The 24,437-nt window shown below is 26.2% G+C and overlaps 4 protein-coding genes across 4 annotated transcripts; 3 read left to right on the top strand and 1 right to left on the bottom strand.

Moving 5' to 3' along the window:
- The first annotated feature begins 2,815 nt into the window (after positions 1–2,815).
- LOC128958090 (uncharacterized) lies at positions 2,816–3,567 on the top strand. Its single transcript, XM_054303906.1, has one exon. The coding sequence runs from the start codon at positions 2,908–2,910 to the stop codon at positions 3,565–3,567; it is 660 nt and encodes a 219-aa protein (XP_054159881.1). The 5' UTR covers positions 2,816–2,907.
- Positions 3,568–8,930: 5,363 nt separating this feature from the next.
- On the top strand, positions 8,931–9,781 carry LOC128958089 (innexin inx1-like). Its single transcript, XM_054303905.1, has 2 exons — positions 8,931–9,693; positions 9,741–9,781. The coding sequence occupies exons 1-2, from the start codon at positions 8,931–8,933 to the stop codon at positions 9,779–9,781; spliced, it is 804 nt and encodes a 267-aa protein (XP_054159880.1).
- A 693-nt stretch (positions 9,782–10,474) lies between these two features.
- Positions 10,475–13,596, top strand: LOC128958708 (coatomer subunit gamma-2-like). Its single transcript, XM_054304614.1, has 4 exons — positions 10,475–11,069; positions 11,133–12,797; positions 12,867–13,063; positions 13,133–13,596. The coding sequence occupies exons 1-4, from the start codon at positions 10,659–10,661 to the stop codon at positions 13,527–13,529; spliced, it is 2,670 nt and encodes an 889-aa protein (XP_054160589.1). The 5' UTR covers positions 10,475–10,658; the 3' UTR covers positions 13,530–13,596.
- A 150-nt stretch (positions 13,597–13,746) lies between these two features.
- On the bottom strand, positions 13,747–19,944 carry LOC128958710 (uncharacterized). The gene is made up of 5 exons (XM_054304615.1): positions 19,479–19,944; positions 17,955–19,375; positions 14,862–14,997; positions 13,954–14,799; positions 13,747–13,893 (listed from the first exon to the last, which is right to left on the bottom strand). Exons 2-5 carry the CDS (start codon positions 19,206–19,208, stop codon positions 13,850–13,852), a joined length of 2,280 nt encoding a protein of 759 aa, XP_054160590.1. The 5' UTR covers positions 19,209–19,375; positions 19,479–19,944; the 3' UTR covers positions 13,747–13,849.
- Between the last annotated feature and the right edge of the window lie 4,493 nt (positions 19,945–24,437).

Below are 24,437 nucleotides of genomic sequence, written 5' to 3'. Positions count from 1 at the left end.
ATAGTGTGTGTATGTGTTGTGTGCCGAGTGTGGGAATGTGTGAGAGAGAGCACAGGCATGAGGTCAGCAGTGAAGTGAAGCGCGCGACTCAGCACTAAGTTCTTGGGAAAGCTTCTCAATTCACTTTCCCACGAGTTTTGAACACTGAATCACATCTACACCTGTAGTGTAGGCATACATACAACACTATACACTACACACTACTACCAACACACACACACTGGCACACACACCACATGCACCCAACCAGCCATCACTTCACATCAAGACGTAATTGCATCTGCCTGTGCTATAGTATGCCTATGCTATGCCAGTGCTGTGCTATGCTATGCTATGCTATGCTTATGCCAGTGCTATGCTATGCTATGCCTGTGCTCTGAGAGCTCAGTGATTCTCACGCCAGCACTCGAACAACTAACCAGTGCTGGCATTACTTGACATATAGTGCAATGTAATGCTATGTTTGTTAATGTTTGTAGAGTTAGTGAGTCTATCTATCGCTGTATTGGTACGCGTGCCACAAGTGCCACAATCATATTACTTGCCTCTCATTGGTTGTACAGCCCGTGGGAAAAGTGTGGCCGAGAATGTGAGCACTAAAATAGTGATTCCACTGATTGTACTGATTGTCACCAGTATATGACTATTGACTATACGAGTGCCAAATGCATAGGCATTCACTGCATTACCACTACTATTATGCCCTCAGGAATGCTATCCCATCATTGAATTCACTTTGCATTGCTATACACACAATGTTTTACAATGCATTCAATTTTTATGAATCCATTACTCTATCAGTCCATTGCATTGAACAATACATAATCCCATACAAACATTTCGCTATAAAAATGATAAAATAGTAGTTTTTTTGGAGCAACAAAATATTTTTCATTTATTTGTGCACATAGTGTACACTGTAGTTGTACTGTAGACAGTGTAGAGCACAAACAGTTTTATTATTAGTTTTCACTTTTTAACAATATTTTTTAATCAAACCAATCTTGTTATTAAATTAATTATTTCAAATCATTAGGTTTTTATTAATAAGATAATAGTTAATAAATATTGTATTTTCTATATATATAAAGTTTTTTAATTGTAATCTTTGCAAATATTTTAGCTATATTATTTTCAAGTTTTATAATAATTTGCATATAATTAATAATTTTAATTAACAATAATTTAAAACAACTTTTTGTCTTAATACAAATCCCTTAGTTTTATTAATGCAAATTTAATGACACATCATTTTATAAGTTATTGTATTAGTATTTTATAAGTACAATATTATATATGATTTCATAAAATAAAAAAATTATTAGTTATCATAGTTACTATAAAATACATATAAACTTACAATAGTTATTTAATTAATAATTTATATATTTTCATTAATATTAGAATTTTAAGATTAACTGTTTTAAATTGGTATTAAAATTATTAAACAAATATTATTAATTATAATATAATTTTGATTTAACTTATTTATTTAAATGTTAAAGTCAATGTCAAAACTTAATTATTTTTACAATTAAAAATTGATTTTTGTATTAACCTAATTGTGTGAAATACACAATAAGCAAAATTATATTAATTATTATTGTAAGTAAATTATAAATTAACTAAATTAATTATTTTTAAATATTATATCATATGAACATAAAAAAATATGAAATATAATAGTAATGTATTTGTAATATCTATAGTTTGCAAATGAAACTATTAATAATATTTCATTAAAAAATATAAGTAAATAAACATATAGTAAGACTAATCAAAATTTTCACACAATATCTATAGCAATGTCTAATCCTTTATTTAAGAGTCAGTCAGCCGTCAAACTTAACACTAGTTTAATCAACACATTATCACACAAACACTTTAATCAAATCAAAACCAACTGTTTCTTATTGTTTCCTATCATTAATGCGAATACCAATAGTACTATTATTTTATCAAAGTTTATCAATAAATAAAATTTACTTATTTTGCAATATACTAATTAAATATAAATTAAATTTATTTACATTTTATGAAAACAACAATTAATTAAATGAAATTAGAAATAAAATAAGAAAAGTCCAGAAAAAACAGAATAAAAGAATTATTGAGAGAGAGATGTGTTAAACAATTTTTACTGAATTGAAATTGTATTATATTTAATATAATTTAATAAAATATTATTATATTTTACTGTATCTACAATTGCTACTACTTTAGTGTACTGTATATTAAATATCTTAGTTCTTATTTTTAAGTAATTTTGTTTTTCACTTACATTAATAAATCGGTAAAAATATAAACATAAATAACTTATTAAGTTAGGAATTGATAATACAGTCCATAATAATTATTGTACAATAAGGTACAGTATTATAAATTATAATGTTATACAATGTTTAATCTTTTATATAATACGGTCTAACAATTATTTGGTTACACATTTGGTTTTCAGTTTCAGTTTAACCCAAACTACAGAGTATTTGAATTTATAAAAGGATTGATTAATCGATTTGAAAGTAGAAAATATTATTAACAGTAAAGTTTTTATTTTAATACTAATAATAACCTTATTTTATGGGTTTATAATTTTATTTTGGTTTTAATATTTTTTAATTGTTAAATATTTGCATAATTTGGTCGTAAATGACATCAATTGATATTAATATATGGGTAATAAAAACTGTGGTTTAATGTATTGTAAGATTTAGTTGATATAAATTAATGAATTGAATACACAATACATTGAATTGTGTGTTGAATGAGATTGTAGTGAAATCTATTGACAGAAACGATGCAAACAAACAGTGTATTCAATAAACATATGATTGAAAACAACAATTCTTGTTGTTTTCATGTTTTTCGTGACCATCGCTGACACAACTTATTGTATTAATTGATAAGATGGCCAACAAATCACATACCGATGTAAATCTGTTTCCCATCGAAATACCCGCTTCTGTCAAATCACTCGCAAAACTATTGCCATCAATGGATGATTCACTTCTTCATCAGATTTGTGTTTTATGTAAACAATATTTGAAAGACAAGTGTTTCGATAGTAAAGGATATCTTTCGGTCAAACAGACGTGTCTTAGCAATGATCTGTTGGACACAAAAAGCTTTGATGTATTAGTCAATGCAATACTAATGCTTGCTATCAATTGTCATAATAATTACCACTTCTTCGACTCGCATCTCATAGAAAACTATTTAATAAAAAGTCTAAATTTGAACCAAAAGTTTGTCAAACTATTTCTGAATGATTTATTTGACGACAACATTGTTGGTGTCGATGGCAAAAGTTTTTCAGTTACCAGAAGACAGTCATATGTCTTGCGATCGATTCGATGGCGAATTGATGTCTCCATCTCTAACCCAATGGTCTCAAGAATTATGGAACCATTGATAGTATTTGAGTTGAATGTTATGCTTAATAACAGCTCTGATAAAGACTTGTTTGTCGAGAAAGTGGTTGTCTTTGAGTGCAAAATATCAGAGTTTCATAAATTGCGGTTTAATATCGCAAATGTTGTCAATCGACTCAATCAAATCCATCTTTAATATCATTTTATTTAAATTAATAGTTAATATAATGTTTTGTTTTTATTTATAATAATATTTTTATTAATTAATTAAAATGTATTAAATTTTTTAATAATTTGATAATTAATAATCAATAAATTAATATTTATTTTGTATCATTAACTTTGTTGATGTCAATTGCGTTAACTCTTTAATTAATATTAACTTAATTTTCTAACAAACTTAACAATATATTATTGAAGATTCAATGATGACATTATTCTTTATAACTTACTGTACAGTATATATAAAATTATTATTAATATATAAAATAGACAAACATATAATAATAGAAAATGATTTTTAAAAAATTGAAAAAATTAAATAAAGAAATATTTTTATGTTTTGTTAGTGAGTTTTAAGAATTGTTTTAAAAATGATTATTAATTAAATTTATTAAACAGTATATTAATTTTATAGGTAATAGAAATATGTATTGTATATATTATAAAATAGTAATTTGCCAATTTTAAATTAGGATTTATTTATCTAATTTAAAATTTTAATCTAATTATTTTTCATAATAATAATGATGACTATTGCTATCGAGATTTTTGAAATTATTATTAATAACAAAAAAGATGTTTATCTTAAGTTATATTATTCAGTTAATTGTTAAAAATAAAATTTGTAGCAGTTTTTATTTATTTTATTTTTACTAAATTTTGCAATAAATTATATCATTTATCATTATATAACATAAATAAATTTCATAAAAGACAAACTTGATATCAATAATAAACTTAATACGACTATAATATAAGTTATGAATTTCAGTTTACAATGTATTTGCCATTGAAGATGCAATTCATATACAATATATTATACAATAATTCGTTAAATAAAAAGCATACATAAAGTTATCTTAAATATGTTATATACTGCACAATAAATTAAATATATGTAATCCATTAAAATGGATAAATTTAATACTTTATCATAAACTGTTTGCAACAAAACGTGAGAAAAGTAAATATTATGTGATTAATAAATACAATGACACTGTAATCACAATAATCGGTTTGATTTACCATAACTATACTACAATGTTATATACAGTTATATGTTATATATATTATGTACAGTACATAGCTTTAACAAACATATAAATTGAAAATGTATTAGTTTGTATGTTTTTGTATAATAGTAAATACCATCATATTGTTAATAAAAATTACAATTTTGTAAATCAATGAATAGTTGATAATGATATAAAAAATAATTATATTAGTTTATTTAATAACTTATAATTTAATTATTTTAATTAAATTCTTTGTTAGCTATTTAAATATACTGTAACTTGTGTACGATTCCTCTGATATATTTTATCCAATATTGTTAAACTATTTATATATAAGTTAATATATTATACAGTATAACATATTATTTAAACTTAAAAATAATAAGTTTAAACGTGTAGTTTATTGCATTAGGGTAATTCTAAACAAATAACTTATATTAAATATAACATAGTCTATGTTACACGGATATAGATTTAATTTTTTAAAATTAACTAATAAGTACAGTATTATTACAATATATCAACGTATGTTAAACGCATAATTTGTAATACAGTATTCAATTCAAAGCAAAAATATTTTTAAAAAATCATTTTAATCAAATTTCTATAATTTTCTAATATATTAATTAAATATTAAAAGTTTATTATTTAAAACTCAAATATTATTCAAAAAAAAATTGAATTTTATTGAGAAGTTATTGAAAGGTGAATAATAAAGAGCAGCTTAAGATTACTGCACTTAAAGCCCATAATTCATATAAAGGTATTATAAAGTATATAAACTCCTAAATCTAATATTAATATTGTATTGAATTATTGTATACCGAAATATTCGGTCGAAAAAATATTCTTTTGTTATAAAACTATTGAAAATTTATTGATTTTAAACTACTTCCGCAAAATAACTAAGTTTGACATTTAATTTTTTGACATTAATATTAAAATTGATCAATTACTATTTATGATTTATTATATATTTTGATATCTCAAATCTAATTTTTAAATATTTTTTGTTTACCTAACTTATTGTATCGATATTGAAATTGATATATTTTATTAATAATGATGGTTATATTGACTATTTAAAATAATTATTTTTTAAAATTCAGATTTAAATATTATAATAACATTATTCTACAATAATAAAAATAGACTGTTTTTTATTAATGTATAAATAAAATTTAGTTATATATGCATTCAATCATTTTTTAATGATATATTTATCATAGTTTACAGTTTAGATTATTAATGAAATTGATATTTTATGTTATATATATTATGAAATTTGATAAATAATAAATGAATTAATAAAACTAATATCACAAATATTAAAGTTATTATAGTTTTTTCAAACTACTGTATAATATAATTTTCTTTATAGACGATCTCAAATCTAAAGAGTGGTATTTAGACATCAATTATTATATAAATGATTTTCTCGTCAATTTGTTATTGATGTAGATTGTCATCAGAGACCAAATGTAAATATATTTAGTAAATTTGATTGATAGCATATGTCAAATAAAATATACTTTAAATTATAATCCAATTTTGTTTATCGTTGACATCATTTCAATGTTTGTCTATATTTTCAACTATTTTTACAAAATACAAATGAATTGTATGAATATTTAATACGAAGTTATTATATCAATATTTGTGAGAAATAATAAATCTAATATAATTAATAATACTATAAGTAATAACTATATTTTTCTATTATTTAATACTTTTTATATTAATTAAAAATTTTATCTTTCTTATTTATATATTTTTTAAAAATTTATCGCTAACTTATATACAATCTTATATACAAACATTATCTATATCATTGAATATTGATAATATAAATTTATAGTTTATACATTGTTTGTTGTGGTCATATTAAAAATATATATAAAACTAGTAGAAATTGATGAATAAATATAATTGAGTTCTGGAATATATATATATATATAATATATATAAACTTATTTGTTAAGAAAACATAAAGAAATATAATATATAAAAGTTAGTAATATTTGTTTACACAAGTGTTGGCCTCTGAGAAAACACGTGTGAAAAATGATATATATCTACCATACAGTATAATATTTAGTATAAATGAAGTGCCAGCGAAACATTGATTTTTGTGAGCCCAGGTGCAAACTATCAGTGCTTTCCCAACACTTACTTAAACAGCTTTAGTACAGTATATGTCAAACTATTGCCTATCAGTCCCTAACATTAGGATGATCTGCATTAGTAATGCGTCTATTTATTAATAATTATTAGTTATATTAAGTTTTTAAGGGATAATTTAAAATTCGTCTATTAGTAAACACTCCCAACATGTTTCTCATAATTATTAGTTTATTTTGACTATTTCTAAACTAAACTAAATACAAGACATGTATTAATAATATACTGTAATATCTATTGATGAGATACGTATGACTAACACTGTAAAACATAAGACAATCTTTTGGTCAGTTAATAACTAATTGATGTTTTTGATAGCAATTTACAACAGATTATACACTTATAATAAAAGCTAACTAATGTTGATTTGCCGACTATAGAGTAAATTTACTTAAACTATTAGCAGATGGTTTACTACAATCATCGCTTAGATTTAGATATTAATAAATCTAATATATGATTATTTGAAAAAATGCTAATTTGGTTTTTTAGCCTTAACACATTATATAATAATTATTTTAGTTATTTAAGTAATAAATAATTGTCATAGTTTTCATTACTTTTATGAAATTATTAGGTATCATACGTTAGGTAAGAGTAATGTTACTCGAAATTACACTTTAAGTTTATTATGTGACCAAATATTGTGCTTAATTGTTGTCAACAAATATTTGTCAGATTAGTTACATATATTAGATTTATATTTTTAAAAAATAAAATATACAATTTATCATTGCACCTAAAGCAAAGTGAGTAAAAAAATTAACAATAATTTTAAGTCTAGTTAAACTAATTTATTTTTAAGTATTTTATATAAATTTATTACCAAAAATTATATAATTGTTAAGTTATTTTATCAATATAATTTATAATTTAATCACTAAATTTTATATACTGTATATAACTGAATAGTTAAATCCAATTTTGTAGTTTTATTTTATGAATGACGTTATTATTATTAATAATTAATAACACTTTAAAATTTATATAAAGAATATCAATAAGCAATTATGTAAGTATAGACTATTTTTTAAAGAAATATTTAACGATAAAAATGTTTTCATTGAAATAATCAAATAATGTTATAAAATAATATTTAAAAAATATTGCACTGCGATAAAAACCAATGTATATATATAATAAAATTTATAAACTTTGATGAATTAATTGAAAAATATAGTTAACTTTACAAATTTCCGAAACATACTTTAACATTACAATAGTATTTCTATAGTAAACATACAGTTTTAGTTTTTAGTTTATTTTCCAATGTTAAGGTATGTTTCGTAAATTTGTAAAGTTAACTATATTTTTCAATTAATTCATCAAAGTTTATGGATTTTATTATACATAAACATTGATTTTTATCGCAGTGTGTATTTATAACTTTAATGTACGGTATTATAAAAATTTTTAATAGTTTAAATAACTATAAACTAACGATAGCGACGAACTTATTAACGACTTATTTATACATTATTTTAATAAATATTTGAATCTTTATTAAAACTTTAAACATAATAAATGACCATGTTGAAAATACTTATATAGTATATGTATTGACAGATCATTTCCTTGATGATAATTTAAAGCACTGGAATTTTTACAAAAAAAAGACTATTAATTTGTATTTTAATCTTTATTTTCTTTAAACTTGGATAATAAATATTAGTGTTACGTAATACGTATATATATCAGGTTTGCTAAAGGTTTTCGATTTTTATTTAAAGTTAGAATATTTATAATTTATATTTTTTATACAGTATATATACGTATTGTAAATCAATTACTTAAATAAAAAATAATAATTGCTTAATTAATAGTGAAAACATTGTATTAGATTAGATAAATTAAAAATTTATATATTAAACAGGTATCATATGATAAATATAAATTATATATGTAGTACTATATTGGTTATTAGTATAATATTATTATATTCAGAAACCAGATTTTTTCAATCATTGTAACCATTGTTACTTTGATAAAATTAAATTGTTACTATTTATTCGATGATTTGTAAACATAATATAGTTACAGTAAATATCATTTTTAATATAAAATAAAATTAAAAATGAAGTTTTGTTTAAATTGTTTTCAAAGATTTTTTAATTATAAAAAGCCGGTTATATTAGATGACATGTGCTTTAGGATTCATTACAAGACAACTGTATCATTATTAGTATGTTTAGCTATAATAGTAATAATATATGAATATCAAAACGATGCCATTGACTGTCTATCAAATGATCCACAAAAATATTCGACAAACTTATTAAATACCATTTGTTGGACACAAGAATCATTTGAAGTCATCGATTCTTTAAATTTATTTATCAATAATACAAATCGTTTGACAAATACTAAGTTGAGATCTAATAGTTATGTTAATAACTTTCATTGGATTGGTTTTCTGTTTTCAATGCAAGCGCTTTGCTTTTATATTCCTCACTGGTTGTGGTCATCGATGGAAAACAACAAACTTAATACACTTTTGTCAACTTTAATGGACAACAAGATTCCTGAAGAGAAAAAACTCCTTCAACTAAATTCTTGTGTCAGATATTTGTTAAAACATATGAGTAATCATGACATCTATGCCATCAAATATATGTCAACCAAAATGATATGTTTATTGAATTTAATAATTCAAATAGTAATCAGTAATGTGTTTCTTAGCGGACACTTTACTGGACTCGGATTTTATCTATTATTTAATTTACAAAACTCTGACCACAAATCCATACTTTCCGATGTCTTCCCGAGGACTGCCATATGTCGTCAAAACAGACTTGAGATCAATGACCTGAACAATGAAATACTTTGTTTGCTTCCCATTAATCTGATTATTGAAAAACTATTTTTATTTCAATGGTTTTGGTTTTGCATTTTGTTAATAATTAGTTTATTTGATATAATCAGTTATTTAGTTTATATATTGTCTTCAAAGTTAAGATATTATCAACTATTAAGTATTGCACACATTTGTAATCATCAAGAGTTGAGTTGTCTGTTAAATCGGTGCCAATTTGGTGATTGGCTTTTACTTAGATTTTTTGTTTATAATTTAAATAATAATGATTTTAATTTCATAATAACTAATTTATCTAAAAAATATTCAAATAATGAACCAATAATTACTGATTCAACTATCGTATAATTCTGTATATAATAAAGTAATGTTTTAAATATTTATATATATTTACTGTATTTTCTATTAAATATTCTCTTGATATTAATTTTGTGTATTTTTAGAATATAATAATTATATTATTAAATTAAAAATATTGTAATTAAATTAATAATTATTAATATTTTAAAAACATATTATTAAAATTATTTTTTATTAAGGAGTATTATTAAAATTATTTTTTATTAAGGAGTATTATTAAAATTATTTTTTATTAAGGAGTATTATTAAAATTAATTATTTTTACATTTAAACTGAACTTGGTAAAAGGTAATACCAAGTACCTGTACTAACATCATTTATTAAAAATTAACATTTTAAGACAACAATGTTTTAACACTAATTTACGTTATTTATTATAAAATATAAGTTTCATAATATTTTAATAATACTTTAATAAATTGATAAAAATATTAAACATAAATAACGTGCAAAAAGTGAGAATAGGGGAGCAATAGATAGTAAATGTTATGCAATGTGTTGTTATTATAATACAGTATATGTGTTAACATTAAGCCATTGCTTAACGTTTGGCAACAATGGTTGACGTGGCTTAACATCACTTCAATTGATTTGACCATTGATTCAGATTTACAGATAATACAAATCACAGATTTATATAATTTTATAGTTTAAGTCACAGTATATTACAAGTGCGACCAATTGGTGACCGACAAGATGTATGGCAAACGAGACAAGAAGGACGAGGAAGACCTGTCAGTTAATCCTTTCAGTAAAATACAGAAGACGTCAGTTCTTCAGGAGTGTCGGGTCTTCAATGAGACGCCGGTCAACGCCAGAAAGTGTGCACTGATTTTGACCAAAATCTTGTATCTGATTAATAGCGGCGAACAGTTGTCCACACTTGAGGCCACCGACGCCTTCTTCAATATGACGAAACTCTTTCAATCAAAAGATACAACTCTTCGCCGACTTGTTTATATTGGGATTAAAGAGTTATCAAAAGTGGCTGAAAATGTCTACGTTGTGACCAGCAGTTTGACCAGTGATATGAACTCAAAGGATGATCAGTGCCGACCGGCAGCCATGAGAGCGCTCTGTCAGATCACTGATGCGACCACTTTTCAGGTGAGTTTCAAATTACAAACCGATTACAACAAATGTATTTATTTATTAATTATATATATATAGGGTATTGAAAGATATATGAAGCAAGCGATTGTCGATAAGAACCCATCGGTCGCATCGGCAGCTTTGGTCTCATCACTACATTTGACCAAAACTATCGCCGACGGAGTCAAACGTTGGGTAAATGAAGCCCAAGAAGCTGTCAATTCTGATAATATTATGGTTCAAAACCACGCATTAGGTCTCTTGTATCACATCCGTAAAAGTGATCGGTTAGCTGTCACTAAACTTGTGACCAAATTTATCCGATCAGGTCTTAAATCGCCATATGCTTTGTGTCTTTTAATACGGATTGCAAGTAAATTGATAGAAGAGGAAGACAGAGGTCCAGAGAGTCCTTATTTTGAATTTATTGAGTCTTGTTTAAGACATAAATCAGAAATGGTTGTTTATGAAGCGGCCAATGCTATTGTTAATCTTCAATTTACTTCTCAACGCGAACTGAATCCCGCCGTATCTGTCCTTCAATTGTTTCTATCGTCACCGAAACCTACTCTTCGTTTTGCAGCCGTTCGTACACTGAATAAAGTAGCGATGAATCACCCGAACGCTGTGATGGCCTGTAATGTAGATTTAGAAAATTTAATTACAGACTCAAACCGATCGATTGCAACTCTGGCCATAACAACACTTCTGAAGACTGGTAACGAAAGTTCAGTAGAAAGACTTATGAAACAAATTGCATCGTTTATGTCGGAAATATCTGATGAGTTCAAGATTGTTGTTGTTGGCGCCACCCGTCAATTATGTCAAAAGTTTCCCCGAAAACATAACGTTATGATGACATTCTTATCTTCAATGCTAAGAGAAGAAGGGGGTTATGAGTATAAGAAATCTATAGTCGACACTATTATATCAATCATTGAAGATAATCCCGAAGCTAAAGAAGCCGGATTAGCACATCTTTGCGAATTTATCGAAGATTGCGAACACACTGGACTTGCGGTCAGAATTTTGCATCTCTTGGGTCGTGAAGGCACTCGTACTTCAAATCCATCCAAATATATTCGTTTTATTTATAACCGATTGATCCTTGAGAACGCTCAGGTCAGAGCTGCCGCTGTCTCATCGTTAGCCAAATTTGGCGCTCATTGTGAAGAACTTTTGCCTCAAATTCTGGTTTTGTTGGAGAGATCGACGTTAGATAATGACGATGAAGTACGCGACCGATCGACATATTATCTCAATATTTTAAAACAAAAACAAAAGTCACTCTATTCGTCGTTTATTTTAAGTCCACTTCAAGTTTCAATTGTTGGCTTAGAAAAGGCGTTGCAATCATATTTGTCGGACACTTCAGACGTTCCGTTTGATATCAAAACAGTTCCACTTTCGACAACACCATTCGTTTCGGAAGAATTGACAAAAAAATCAAATATTAACAACACTAACAATATTGTTAATAATCAGATTAAAGCACCGGGAGAAAAGATGGCCGCCACCCGTCAAGATATTTATGCCGAACAATTGGCCTCAATCTCTGAATTAAATGCATTAAAATTGGGTCCAATTATTAAGTCGTCACTTCCCGTAGAGTTAACTGAATCTGAGACCGAATATGTTGTGCAATGTATTAAACATATATTTAAAGATCACATTGTATTTCAATTTGATTGCACCAACACTTTGAACGACCAAATACTTGAAAATGTCAACATTTCAATGCAGGTCTTAAATCAATTGAAATTGTAATCAATTTTGACATTTTATAAAAATATATAATTTATTAATGTTTAGGTGGCCGATGGGTTTCAAATAGTAGAGATAGTCGAGTGCTCTAAACTTGTTTATAACATTCCCGGAACCACTTATGTATGTTTGGTCATACAAACTGACGATATCTCACAATTTTCCAATTCATTTACAAACGTAACGCTTAAATATATTGTAAAAGATTGTGATCCAAACACTGGTCAAGTTCTTGACGACGATGGGTATGTCAATGTCAATGTTAAAACAATTACCATAATGACCAGTGATTTTTATGACATTATTTAATTCAGATACGCTGATGAATATGTATTAGAAGATGTGGATCTATTGGTTGCCGATTATATGCAGCGAATAATGAAACCTAATTTTATGAGCGCTTGGGATGAGATGAGTACCGAAACAGAAGTCGAGGAAACGTACGCTCTATCGAACTTTAAGACTCTTGAGGAGGCCATCAAAAACATTGTGTCATTTATGGGAATGCATGCCTGCGATCGATCAGATAAAGTTCCCGAAGGCAAGAGTGCACACACCATATATTTGTCGGGTATATTCAGAGGCATCGATGAAGTTCTCGTTAGAGCAAAGTTAGCCCTTTCGGCCAACACTGAAGGCGTTACTATGAAACTGACAGTGCGCTCACAGAATGAAGAAGTGGCACAGTTTATCGCTTCAGCCATTGTCTGATTGTGTGACAAAACATCATTTAATTATACATTTTAATTATATTTAATAAATTAAGATAAATAATGTATTGATTCGTTTATTTCATATAAATTATAATTAAGTTAACAATGCATTTGTTTACAGAAAATTTGTGAGCAGAAGTTAAAACGTTTTTATTGAATAAAACTTAATAACATTTTTAATATTTGAACGATAATTCATATTAAGGAATAATATAATAATATACTGTATATCATATAAACAAATGTCTCCAAAATGTATTTACACAAAACAAATATAACATAAAAAGCAATAATTAGAGGCAAATATCTTTACAACAATTAACCGATAGTTTCAACGGGTTGGTTGTCATCATCACCACCATCTAATCATATAATAATGATAATAATATAATATCATAAATCATGTCATTAATTATACAAACCATTATTTGAATTATTGCCGGTCGATGTTGTGGTCAAATCTGGATCTGGAGATATAGGTTGAGCTATAAAACGAGGCGATGGAGTGTTTCGAGACATTTCCGATTGAGTAAGTGTTGAACACAAAGGCGGTGAATATGATTGATTGGATGAACTACTGATACTTGTAGTCAATGTTCTCGTGGATGAGTTTGAAGCCGATGAGTGCAGTGCTTGTGATGCCATTGGAATGATTTTCCTTTGTTTAAATGGCGGTTCTTCTTCTAATGGCTTGTCGTTAGTGGCCAAAGACGGATGCATTGAAGGCTGTAATGGAGTAATCAATACATATGGATTGGGTTTTGTACGAGAGTTAGCATCACTCGATGAAACTGAAGAGCCATCAGTTGTAGGATCTTTCTCTCCACGAAGTCTTTTAACTTCAGTTTTTAATGTATTTAATGATTCATTGAGTCTATTGTTTTCATTGCGTAAACAATTCATGTCATATCTAACTGTCGACAAGATTTGATCATATTTTACATTATCTGCTATTAGATCGTCAACTCGTTTACGTAAAGCCTTTACACAGTTATGACTGTCGAGATCACCCTTTTTAATAACAAGACCACATCCGGCCTGACATTCAATAATCTTCTCGGGATTGAAGTCACAGATCCTTACGTGTTGTTCCAGTGAATCCAAGTGTACGACTTGAGGACAGCCATTGGTTGCAAATTCACATTTAATTTCCAACTTATCTAAGATATGTCGCATAAAACGAGGAATCGGTTTGAGATCCGAATGACTGAGAAATTGTCTGTCATTCGGACAAATGCTTCTTTGAAATAACCATTTGTTGATACAATCTGTGAGTAAAGAGACATTGAATTAGATGTCATCTTAAGTATCATTAATGTCGTGTCCATACCTTTACAGAAGGCGTGTTCACAATTAGGCGCCCAAACAGCGTCTTCAAGAACTGAACGACAGATATTACAAATCAGGTCTTTGCTGATGTCCTCAGACTTAACAAAGCGGTTGACATCAAAACCCATGAGAGGCTGCTATTAATCACAACAACAATAATAACAATACATTAATCATATGATAAATCAATGACGGATTCAATCATTTGTTCAAATATTTCTTAACAATTAAATGGCTGTAAATAACAGTCACTTCAGTATACTATTAATACATACGACTCGACACACACTCAACACAACACTATTGGCAGTCAAGTCATCCAATAGACAGACTCTAAACACAAGTCACTGTACGCACTATAAGAGCGCTAATATTTAAACATTTAATTATCATTTTAATTGTTATTTACCTATAATTATATATAAATTTATTAAATACTCATTATTATTAAGTATTACAATCATCTATAAATAATATTAATATTGAATTTAATTAATTGATATTAACAATCAATTATTTCAAAATATGTACAGTATAAATTAAGTCAATTTAATTAATTAATTGATAAAAATGAAATAGACAAATTAATAAATGATAAATATATTAATTGCTATGCACATTGATCTTGCTAATTTTACAGAAAAATTGTTTTAATTGATAACATATCAACATCAAGCAAATTATAATACATATTTAATGCTATCATTGAACCTATATTTAATATATTTATGTTTATGTAAATTATAACATTTCATGTTTAGTGTTAAGCAATAATTTAAATAATATTTAGGCTAACAATTTGAATAAAAATTCAAAATTATTGAAAACATTTAAATGTTATGTCAATTATATATATTTCAATATACAGTATATACAGTAATTTATATACAGTATATATATTAAACTAATTTTTATAATTTATAGTTAAAATTTTGTTGAAAAGGATTTTCCAAACTTAAAATAATGTCAAATACGGGTTATTTGATGGTTATATGAGATTTGATTAGATCTCATCACTTAAGCATCACTATAATTATATCCTAAATTAACAAACTATTGTAACATTATATAAAATATTATTTTAAAACAAACATATATACAGTAATGTTTTATAAGCATATTATCCTTTAGTAAAAAACAAATATTAAAATAATAGACAAAATACTTGTCAATTAGTTTAATACAATATAGATATGATTTGGTTGGCTCATAGCACACCCTAAACACCTTTATATAACTCTTCAATATAGTACAGTATATATATATATATAATCATTTAATGTCTATAATATGGTAGAGACTATAGTCAATAAAACAGCAAATGATAAAATTAATATGTGTTATCACACTTTTACAATACATCTCGCATTAAATTATATTTTCTAGTAGTTTTCAAATATTATTTTATATTATTTATATTTATAGAAAATAAAAGTATACTATTATACTTATTAAGGATAATTTATATTGTAAATAAGTAAAGATATTTGTTATATTAATAATTTAATACTATAGTAATATAGGTATTTTTTAATTTTAAATAATAGTTTTCATTATAGAAACACTTGTCATGGTAAATTTAAAAATATAATAAAAATTATTTTAGAATTACATATATTTTATCCTAAACTATTTAAGTAATCAACAATAGCAGCAAACTATTAAATTAATTAAATGTATATATAAATTTTATAAATATGTACATGCTAATTTATTAGAGTATAAGACCACATCATTAACAATAGCATATATAACACTTAAATCTATTATCTAATTAAGAAATATTTGTCAAATCATTTTAATCCTTATAATATTCAAATATTTATATAATTTTATCAAGTTTTAAATATTTACTAAGTTATAAAATAACATTTGTATAAATAAACTTTTAGATATTTTAATAATAATATCTTACAATTCAACAAAAATAATTTAAAACTTTGAATATACAGTATTTAAAGCGTATCCTTAAATATTATATAATAATAATGTACATTTTGCCTATAATTATTATAGTTATACATTTAAAATAAAAATGAGTTATATACTGAATAATTTATATACTATACATTATATACAATAAACATATGGCATTAATCATTAAAAAGTCAAACAAAATATAATAAATGAAAATTTTAACATAAAATGCATTTAGTTTTAGTTTTGAAGTTTTGGAAATGTTGTAAAAATTATGAGAAATAGTATGAATTGGTTTGAATGGTATGAGTAGTATTGCGGGTCAATAAAAAATGTTGACTTAATTACATAATAAGTAATGCTTTGAAAGAGAGTAAGTATTGAGCAAAAAGAGGCAAAACTGTTGGAAATGTTGGTAAAACTGGTTGACTGACTGGTGAGGACTGGAAGTGTTGGGCATTCTTATGATAATAATTACAGAACACATTCCTTAAGCCAAACTCATGACTGACTCCAGACTTAAGGCTTATTTGTTATGAGTTGTCTTTAGTTCTCGTTTTCCTCGAAGCCATACAAGACATACAACAATATATGCAAAAGACATTAAGCATTTGGGCTCAAGTGCTGCACCCCATCACCGGCACTAACACTGGCACTGGTAGTGCATTCAATGCCAGATGGGCTCGCATTGCACTTCATTGCAAACCAAGCTTCAAAGGAAACCATTTAAACCCATTTGAATGAGTTGTTCCTCACAACAGTCTTATACTATAAGTTATACCATTCAAACCAATAGTCTTTACCATAAAATTTATTAACAAATACATTCACACATCGCATACTATATTACAGAGTTAGCAACAAGTTTTCATATATCAATACTAACATTAAAATACATTAAAATGTGGCAAAAAATATCAAATCCAAGAATATTGCACTCATTCACTATCATTATATCATTAAAGGGTTCACACATTCAACACAATTCATTACTTGTCAACCCTTACTATACATAATATACATTACTATACATAATATTATTTATCAAATAAGTTATATATCACTACTATTTATCAGAGCACACACATTGTCGCTAATGTTATTACAGTACAAAAATTAAAGCAAACCATACATTAAGATATTTTTAGAAATAAACTTTAAAAAGAGTCAAACTTACGGCCACTTTGTTACTGAAGTCAAATCGAGTCTTCATTTCTTTCAGATGTTCTTCAATGTCAACCACATTGTCCTTCTTGTCCTTTGCGACCAACAAATATGAGCGCCAATTACTTGAGTCAAATCCCCAGTGACAGGTCCTGTTCTCACGGAACCGATGTGAGTGACAAACAAACCTCTGGGGAGCAAACAATCCGTGACATTCCAGACATTCAATACATGTCGAGAACGGGTGGACATAAAGCATCGGTATATAAAGGCCAACACATTTACCGAAACATTTGTGGTATACTTTGAATGTAAATAATTTATTGTTCATAGCATTGGCACTAATGGATGCTTTCGGCGGATTACTGTCTATAAGTGCGGCACATAGCCTCTCGGCGTCAGTTTTGGTGATAAGGCCACAACTCGGCGCTGAGAACGGTATGATTTGTGCCGATTTGAGTATTTCCAACTGATCCGGTGTACAACGCGAACAAAATATCTGCAGTTCATCACAAACATTGTTTATCTGCTGAAGGCTGAAGTCACGTAAAACAGTGGTTAGTATTTGAGGCAAACACAGCCTCTTTTCTCCGCCGACAATAAAACACGATATGATTTGGGTCTCTAAGACAGTCTCAGATCTATCGCACCTGTTCTGGTCGGGCGGTGTAAAGATAGGGGGCTGTTGTATGGGAAATGGCGGAGCAATACTGTGTGAACCATCATTTAAACCAATTTTTTGAACACTTTTCGATGACTTTAATGACTTAAAACGTTTCGCTTCTTTAGTTGACTCGTCCGAAGACTTAGAGCTCTTTGTTTGCGATTTTGAGTCATTAACTGATGAGTGAGACATTTGAATTGTACTTAACGTCGATAATGCAGACAATGAGTTGGACGATGAATGACCAGACGGTATGCGTTGAGAGTGTAGTCCTTGTAACTGCGGGTGCGGCCAATCGGGACCATTCAAACTGGTCGTAGCGCTCGCCTGATAGCTCTTTAACACTTTCTTGAGCCGTTGTGTGTAAATCACAGGCGTTGGTGAATGGCTTTCGGATGGCTGTCGGGCCACTCGTTGGTAGTGACCTGACGTATGTGGTATTGAGTGAGTCGTTGTTGCCGTCGAAGTTGAAGGTAATGACAAAGGATATGGAGACGAACGATGGCTCGCTTGTGATGATAACTCTTTCATTTTCGATTGACTTCGATGGCCAACCAGTGACCCGAAGCTTGAAGTCAACACATCTGCTGTTTTACTATCCATGGCTTATATGTTTATCATGAGATGATATCTCGAGTCAAACAACAATTACCACAAATGTTATGATATCTGATCATTGAGTTCAACCCATTCTTATCAATCACATAGTTATCAATTGATTGTCGTCTTTGTGATGGATATAGTCATAGATTTGGTCATCAAATGGTATACTTATATAATGAAAATAATAAACAAAACAGTTTTCACTATATATTGACTATATTTGACAATATATTGACAATTGATATATAAAATCAATGGAAGCGTTCATACAGTAAGTGTTGTTATGTATTGAAAGCAGTGAACGAACGACACGACAGTCTGGCTATGAATGCATACAATCATAGAATACATTGAATGAATGCATGCGTTCATTGCGTTCAGTCAGAGGACTCCAATGTCTGACTCTTGTCTTGAAATGTTTGTCTCTATCGAGACTATCGAGTCTATCGAGAGGTCGTTTCCAGAGTATAGACGTCATACCAGACGTATCATAGACGCCGTTACCAAACCAACTACACTCCCGCCTATACAACCACAACAATACAACATTACATATACAATATATATGACCAGACAATTGTGGCCACAGGTCATCAAATTATCATAATATTAATTGTTTAGTATTAATATGACCACAATATTACCGACGGATCAAACACCACAACACTGACGCCACGAGTCAGGCATACAGTGGGAGGCATAACAAGCCATGTAAGGGAAGGCTCTATACTCTGTACTGTAGATACTGTATAATACAGTGTATATCATAACAAGCGATACCTTTAAAGCCTTAATACTTGAGAGTTATTATAGCTATAATGCAATCGTTTGTCTAATGTTTAGTCAATGCAATCATCAAATACTATACAAACACTTTGTCCTAATTATTGCCACAATTTTGACAACAAATTCATATTTGTTTATATTATACGGTAGTAATAGTAATAGATTTATAGCATAATAGACAGGGAATGTAAACCAATAGATGTTTGATTAATAATAGATATGTTAAGCAATATTTAAATGAAAGCAATTATTATTAATTATATGTTAATAATAGCGTCTATTTGGTTGTCCTTCAGTTAGTTGTCTGACAAACAACACATCAATCGATTAAATTATTTAATGTGTTTTTTCAATAAACACTTGTAGTGTATGTACAGTATGTATGTATAATATGTCTCCCATTGACTCGTAGGTAATCAAATGATAAGCAGGTATAGACATAATATAGTATACATTTATTACTACTTTAGTGTAAAAATGATGATTTGGTTATATATTTTGCTGTCAGTGCGCTATTACTGCTATATCATAGCTGATAGTGAATAATATTTTTACAATATTTTTGTTGACATACAATATCTAACTAAAGCAGTACTTTGTTAGGCAATAGTTATTTAAGTTATTTATTTAGTCTCAAAATTCATTGTAAACGACACATACAGTACATAACAGTATCACATGATGTCGTACTACTGTATAATACATTATAAGTTTGTTATAATGAAAATATAGTGAAATGTGGTAAACAATCACTTGATGTCATGTATTACAGTATACAGTACTGTATAGTAAGGTATAGTCATGTGATGTTTGTTAGTTATCAACGTTATCCATGTTATCCATGTTATCCTTGGTCTATAAAACCTATTGAATAAATACAGTATTATTGATCAACTTGTCTATGTATAAACAACTATACTTTATTATTTTAGATAATATTATATTATGGCAATTTAATTTATAAATATCTATATTAAAAGTCTAATTATAAGCATTAATATTGAATAAATTAGATTTAGTTTGCAAAAATACATTTGATATTAAATGATGAATTTATAAAAATGGATGATATAATCAATTAAAATAAATTGTATGAATGTATTGTAATATTTCAATAGCATTTAACAAATGACTTTCAATTTGTCTACAGATTAACAAAATTTATGATTAGATTTAATAAATTTTAAAATTAAGTTTTGCTTATGTCTACTATTTTTTATGATAACTGTTGTCTAAATTTGACATTTAATGATATACTGAATATCTATATATAAAATTATCTAATAATAGTCAAGACAGCAATATACTGTACTGTGTAATACAATGTTATATTTATAACTAATATTTAAATATATCAGAAATTAGTTTCTAGACATTTGTATTGTTAAACATTATTATATTATATAAAACATTAAATTACATTATAAATATTTCATTACATAATTTAATATTTAGTGAAATGATAAAATAAAATGAATACCAAATATATAAAATAATTGAAAAATGTTAATTTTTATTGAATTCAATTTGAAGGCAATAATAAATATTAAATCTGTTAAACTGTTTGCTATTAATAGCAGTTAATATGGTTTTAACACTTTTTAACATTCAATAATTTGTTGTTTTTTAGACTGGCTTTCAAAACCTATAAATCATTTTTCTTAAATTAAGCATTAGATTAGCATTTTGTCAATTTTTACTTATTTCACTATTTAGTCAGTCATATACAGTATATATTCATTTATTAATAGATTTTGTTCAATGATTTTTTTACAGTAGTTATGTCTCCAAATAATTTTCAATCATATTCACATATAATTTATTAAGTATTAACTGTATGGGCAAAAAATATTTTAAAAATAATTGTATTATAAATTTGAAATAAAAACAAGTGTCCAGTATAAAGTACATCCATTATTTCCTACTAAATAAAGTTTATTAGTTATTTCTTAAGAGTTTGATAAGGGGTTGACTTTAAAAAAAAAATTATATAAAGCAACTAATGATGATATACAGGTACTTGCAATTGATTACTAAATTTACATTACAATAAATATAATGTCTTATTATTAAATTTGTTTGAAAGTAAATGATATGACAATCGCTATGAGTGTCAAGTGGGTGATTAGGTTTAGTATTTTTATAAGTTACCTTGGTTATATTATTGTTATTTTTTACTGTAGTACATCAATTACAATATAACCGTAAAATCAATGAAAATATGGATAGACAGTCATAAAATAATAATAATTATTTAATATAAATAACACTGTGTTTTCTCACTATAGCCTTGAGTTGCCATAAAAGTGATGTATTTTTTAGATAAACTCATTGCATATGTTTTATGAACTCAATTGCAAAACTATTTTATAAATGAATCAATGTATGAAAATATGAAAAACTATCACTTTTTTATTATTTGTCTTATAAATTGCAAAACTGATGGCTCAGTTAGTTATTCATCAAATGTCTGGCACAAGTAGGCAACAAATTCCTCAGTCTTTTAAAACCAAACATAATATATATATACAAATAAATCTTATGCAACTAATTATTGTCTAATAATGTTTAACATTGGACTCATTTAAATTTAAATAAAGAAAATAGCGGTTAAATTGTTTAAAATAACTAACACATCAAATACTGTAATAAAATTAATCTTAAGTTTAAAAACACACCCATTTTTTATCCTAAATAATAGTCGTTTAAATAATATTAAATCTTAGCAATCATTTAAGTTTAAGACATAAAAAACAAAATATTCAATAAATAATATCTAATGTTGTTAATTGCAAATTGAAAGAAACAAAAAATACAAATAGAAAGCAATAGTTGTTTTTATAATTATTTTTTAAAAAGAGATATGTTTTTATTAAAAATTTTTAATTAATAATAATTTTTAAAAACAAATGATATTCAAAAATCACTTTAAAAAAGAAAAAAATATTTTAACCAAGTATCACAAATATAACACTTATGATTAATTTAGAATACATATTCAATTTAAATTTTTAAAATTATATTTGCTTATATAATTTAGCCGTCACAATATAAATAAATAAATATAATTACACATAATTCTTTTATTTCAAACAAATTATAATTTAAAGTAAAAATTAAAATAAATGTGATTTTTTATTACATTATGTTTTACATTATTTTTAGTTTTACATTTATTACATTATTATACATGGCAATGTTTTTGTTAGATTGTTTATTCAAAAACTTGTAGTATATTTATTTCATATAAGTATTAAACTAAACTATAGTATATTAATGATTGACTAAACTTTCTGCTAGATTATTTCAAATAGAATGATAACACATAACACAAGGCTTGAATATTTGGAAATTTCCCAGAAAATTTACCGATAAAATATTCGGTCGACACTTATTGAATATTACATTCAATTTATAAAATAAAGAGATGAAGTAATGATAATTAACCAATTATAATAATAAATAAATAAAATTTAATTATCTATTTAATTATTATATAAGCAAAATTAGCATTAAAATATTGCTAAAATAATTTTTTAATGGTTATAATTATTAAGGATTTCGATAAAAAAAATATTGGAGTAATTGGTTCTTCAAAATTATAAAAATAAGTTGAAGTACTGTAGTAACCAATTGATTGCAAATTGACGACAGACTCAACAACAAACTCATTGACTTTATTGTCTAAATTGAGTCCCAAAAAAAAAATATATTTTTAAGTTAACAAACTTATCCGTCAAAACTTATTTCAAAACAATACATCGTTTGTGAAAAAATATATTTTGAAAAATTGGAGAAAATTTATATAAAATTCTTTTTTGAATAGTAGTCGAACTCTAATTATAAAATATATTGAATATACTGTAGTTTATTGTGTATTGAAAATAAGTCCTATAGTATACTCCTATTATACAATATATCAAATAAATCAATCATTTGAATAATCAAAACGTTGTGACATAAAAAATTGAAATCATATAAATTTTATGACACTATTATGTAGGAAATGGTCATTCATTAACTGATATCAAATGTTTCTTAAATGACTGATTTGACAAAAAGTTCAGTCAATTTGGTCGATAAGATTGGTGTTGATTGCAACACATTTGTCGCTGATTTTACTTTTTTGTTGTATTTGTCACCAGAAATAACACTTTAATAAATATATCGATTGATTGACGACATCCCATATTCAAGGTCTTCACGAATACTATATTTAAATCATATTCTATTAAAAAAATTAATTTTGAATGTTTTAAAATGTAAAAAAATTTATTTTTGTTAATCAAAATGAAATAAAATATTAATAATAAAATTTTATAATACATAAAATTATGTATTTTTATATAAAAATAATAAACCCTATAAAAAGGCACATTAAAGAAAGAAAATTATATAAATAAAATTTTATATTAAAAATAATACTGTTTTTTAATATTGATA

The sequence above is a fragment of the Oppia nitens genome, unplaced genomic scaffold (assembly GCF_028296485.1).
Source record: "Oppia nitens isolate AA-2021 unplaced genomic scaffold, nextdenovo-longstitch-racon4-pilon3 scaffold3_pilon_pilon_pilon, whole genome shotgun sequence".
Lineage (NCBI taxonomy): Eukaryota > Metazoa > Arthropoda > Arachnida > Sarcoptiformes > Oppiidae > Oppia > Oppia nitens.
The sequence above is the reverse complement of the archived record's forward strand: the minus strand, read 5'-3'. Positions and strand labels throughout refer to the sequence as shown.

What these genes read in the sequence shown, in the direction of transcription:
- LOC128958090 (XM_054303906.1), top strand. Translation starts at nt 2,908, where the DNA reads ATGGCCAACAAATCACATACCGATGTAAATCTGTTTCCCATCGAAATA.
- LOC128958089 (XM_054303905.1), top strand. Translation starts at nt 8,931, where the DNA reads ATGTGCTTTAGGATTCATTACAAGACAACTGTATCATTATTAGTATGT. An exon ending in TTGCATTTTGTTAATAATTA is followed by an intron (nt 9,694 to 9,740) that starts GTTTATTTGATA and finishes TTGTCTTCAAAG; the next exon opens with TTAAGATATTATCAACTATT.
- LOC128958708 (XM_054304614.1), top strand. Translation starts at nt 10,659, where the DNA reads ATGTATGGCAAACGAGACAAGAAGGACGAGGAAGACCTGTCAGTTAAT. An exon ending in ATGTCAACATTTCAATGCAG is followed by an intron (nt 12,798 to 12,866) that starts GTCTTAAATCAA and finishes ATTAATGTTTAG; the next exon opens with GTGGCCGATGGGTTTCAAAT. An exon ending in CAAGTTCTTGACGACGATGG is followed by an intron (nt 13,064 to 13,132) that starts GTATGTCAATGT and finishes TATTTAATTCAG; the next exon opens with ATACGCTGATGAATATGTAT.
- LOC128958710 (XM_054304615.1), bottom strand. Translation starts at nt 19,208, where the DNA reads ATGGATAGTAAAACAGCAGATGTGTTGACTTCAAGCTTCGGGTCACTG. An exon ending in ACTTCAGTAACAAAGTGGCC is followed by an intron (nt 14,998 to 17,954) that starts GTAAGTTTGACT and finishes TGTGATTAATAG; the next exon opens with CAGCCTCTCATGGGTTTTGA. An exon ending in TGAACACGCCTTCTGTAAAG is followed by an intron (nt 14,800 to 14,861) that starts GTATGGACACGA and finishes CTTTACTCACAG; the next exon opens with ATTGTATCAACAAATGGTTA.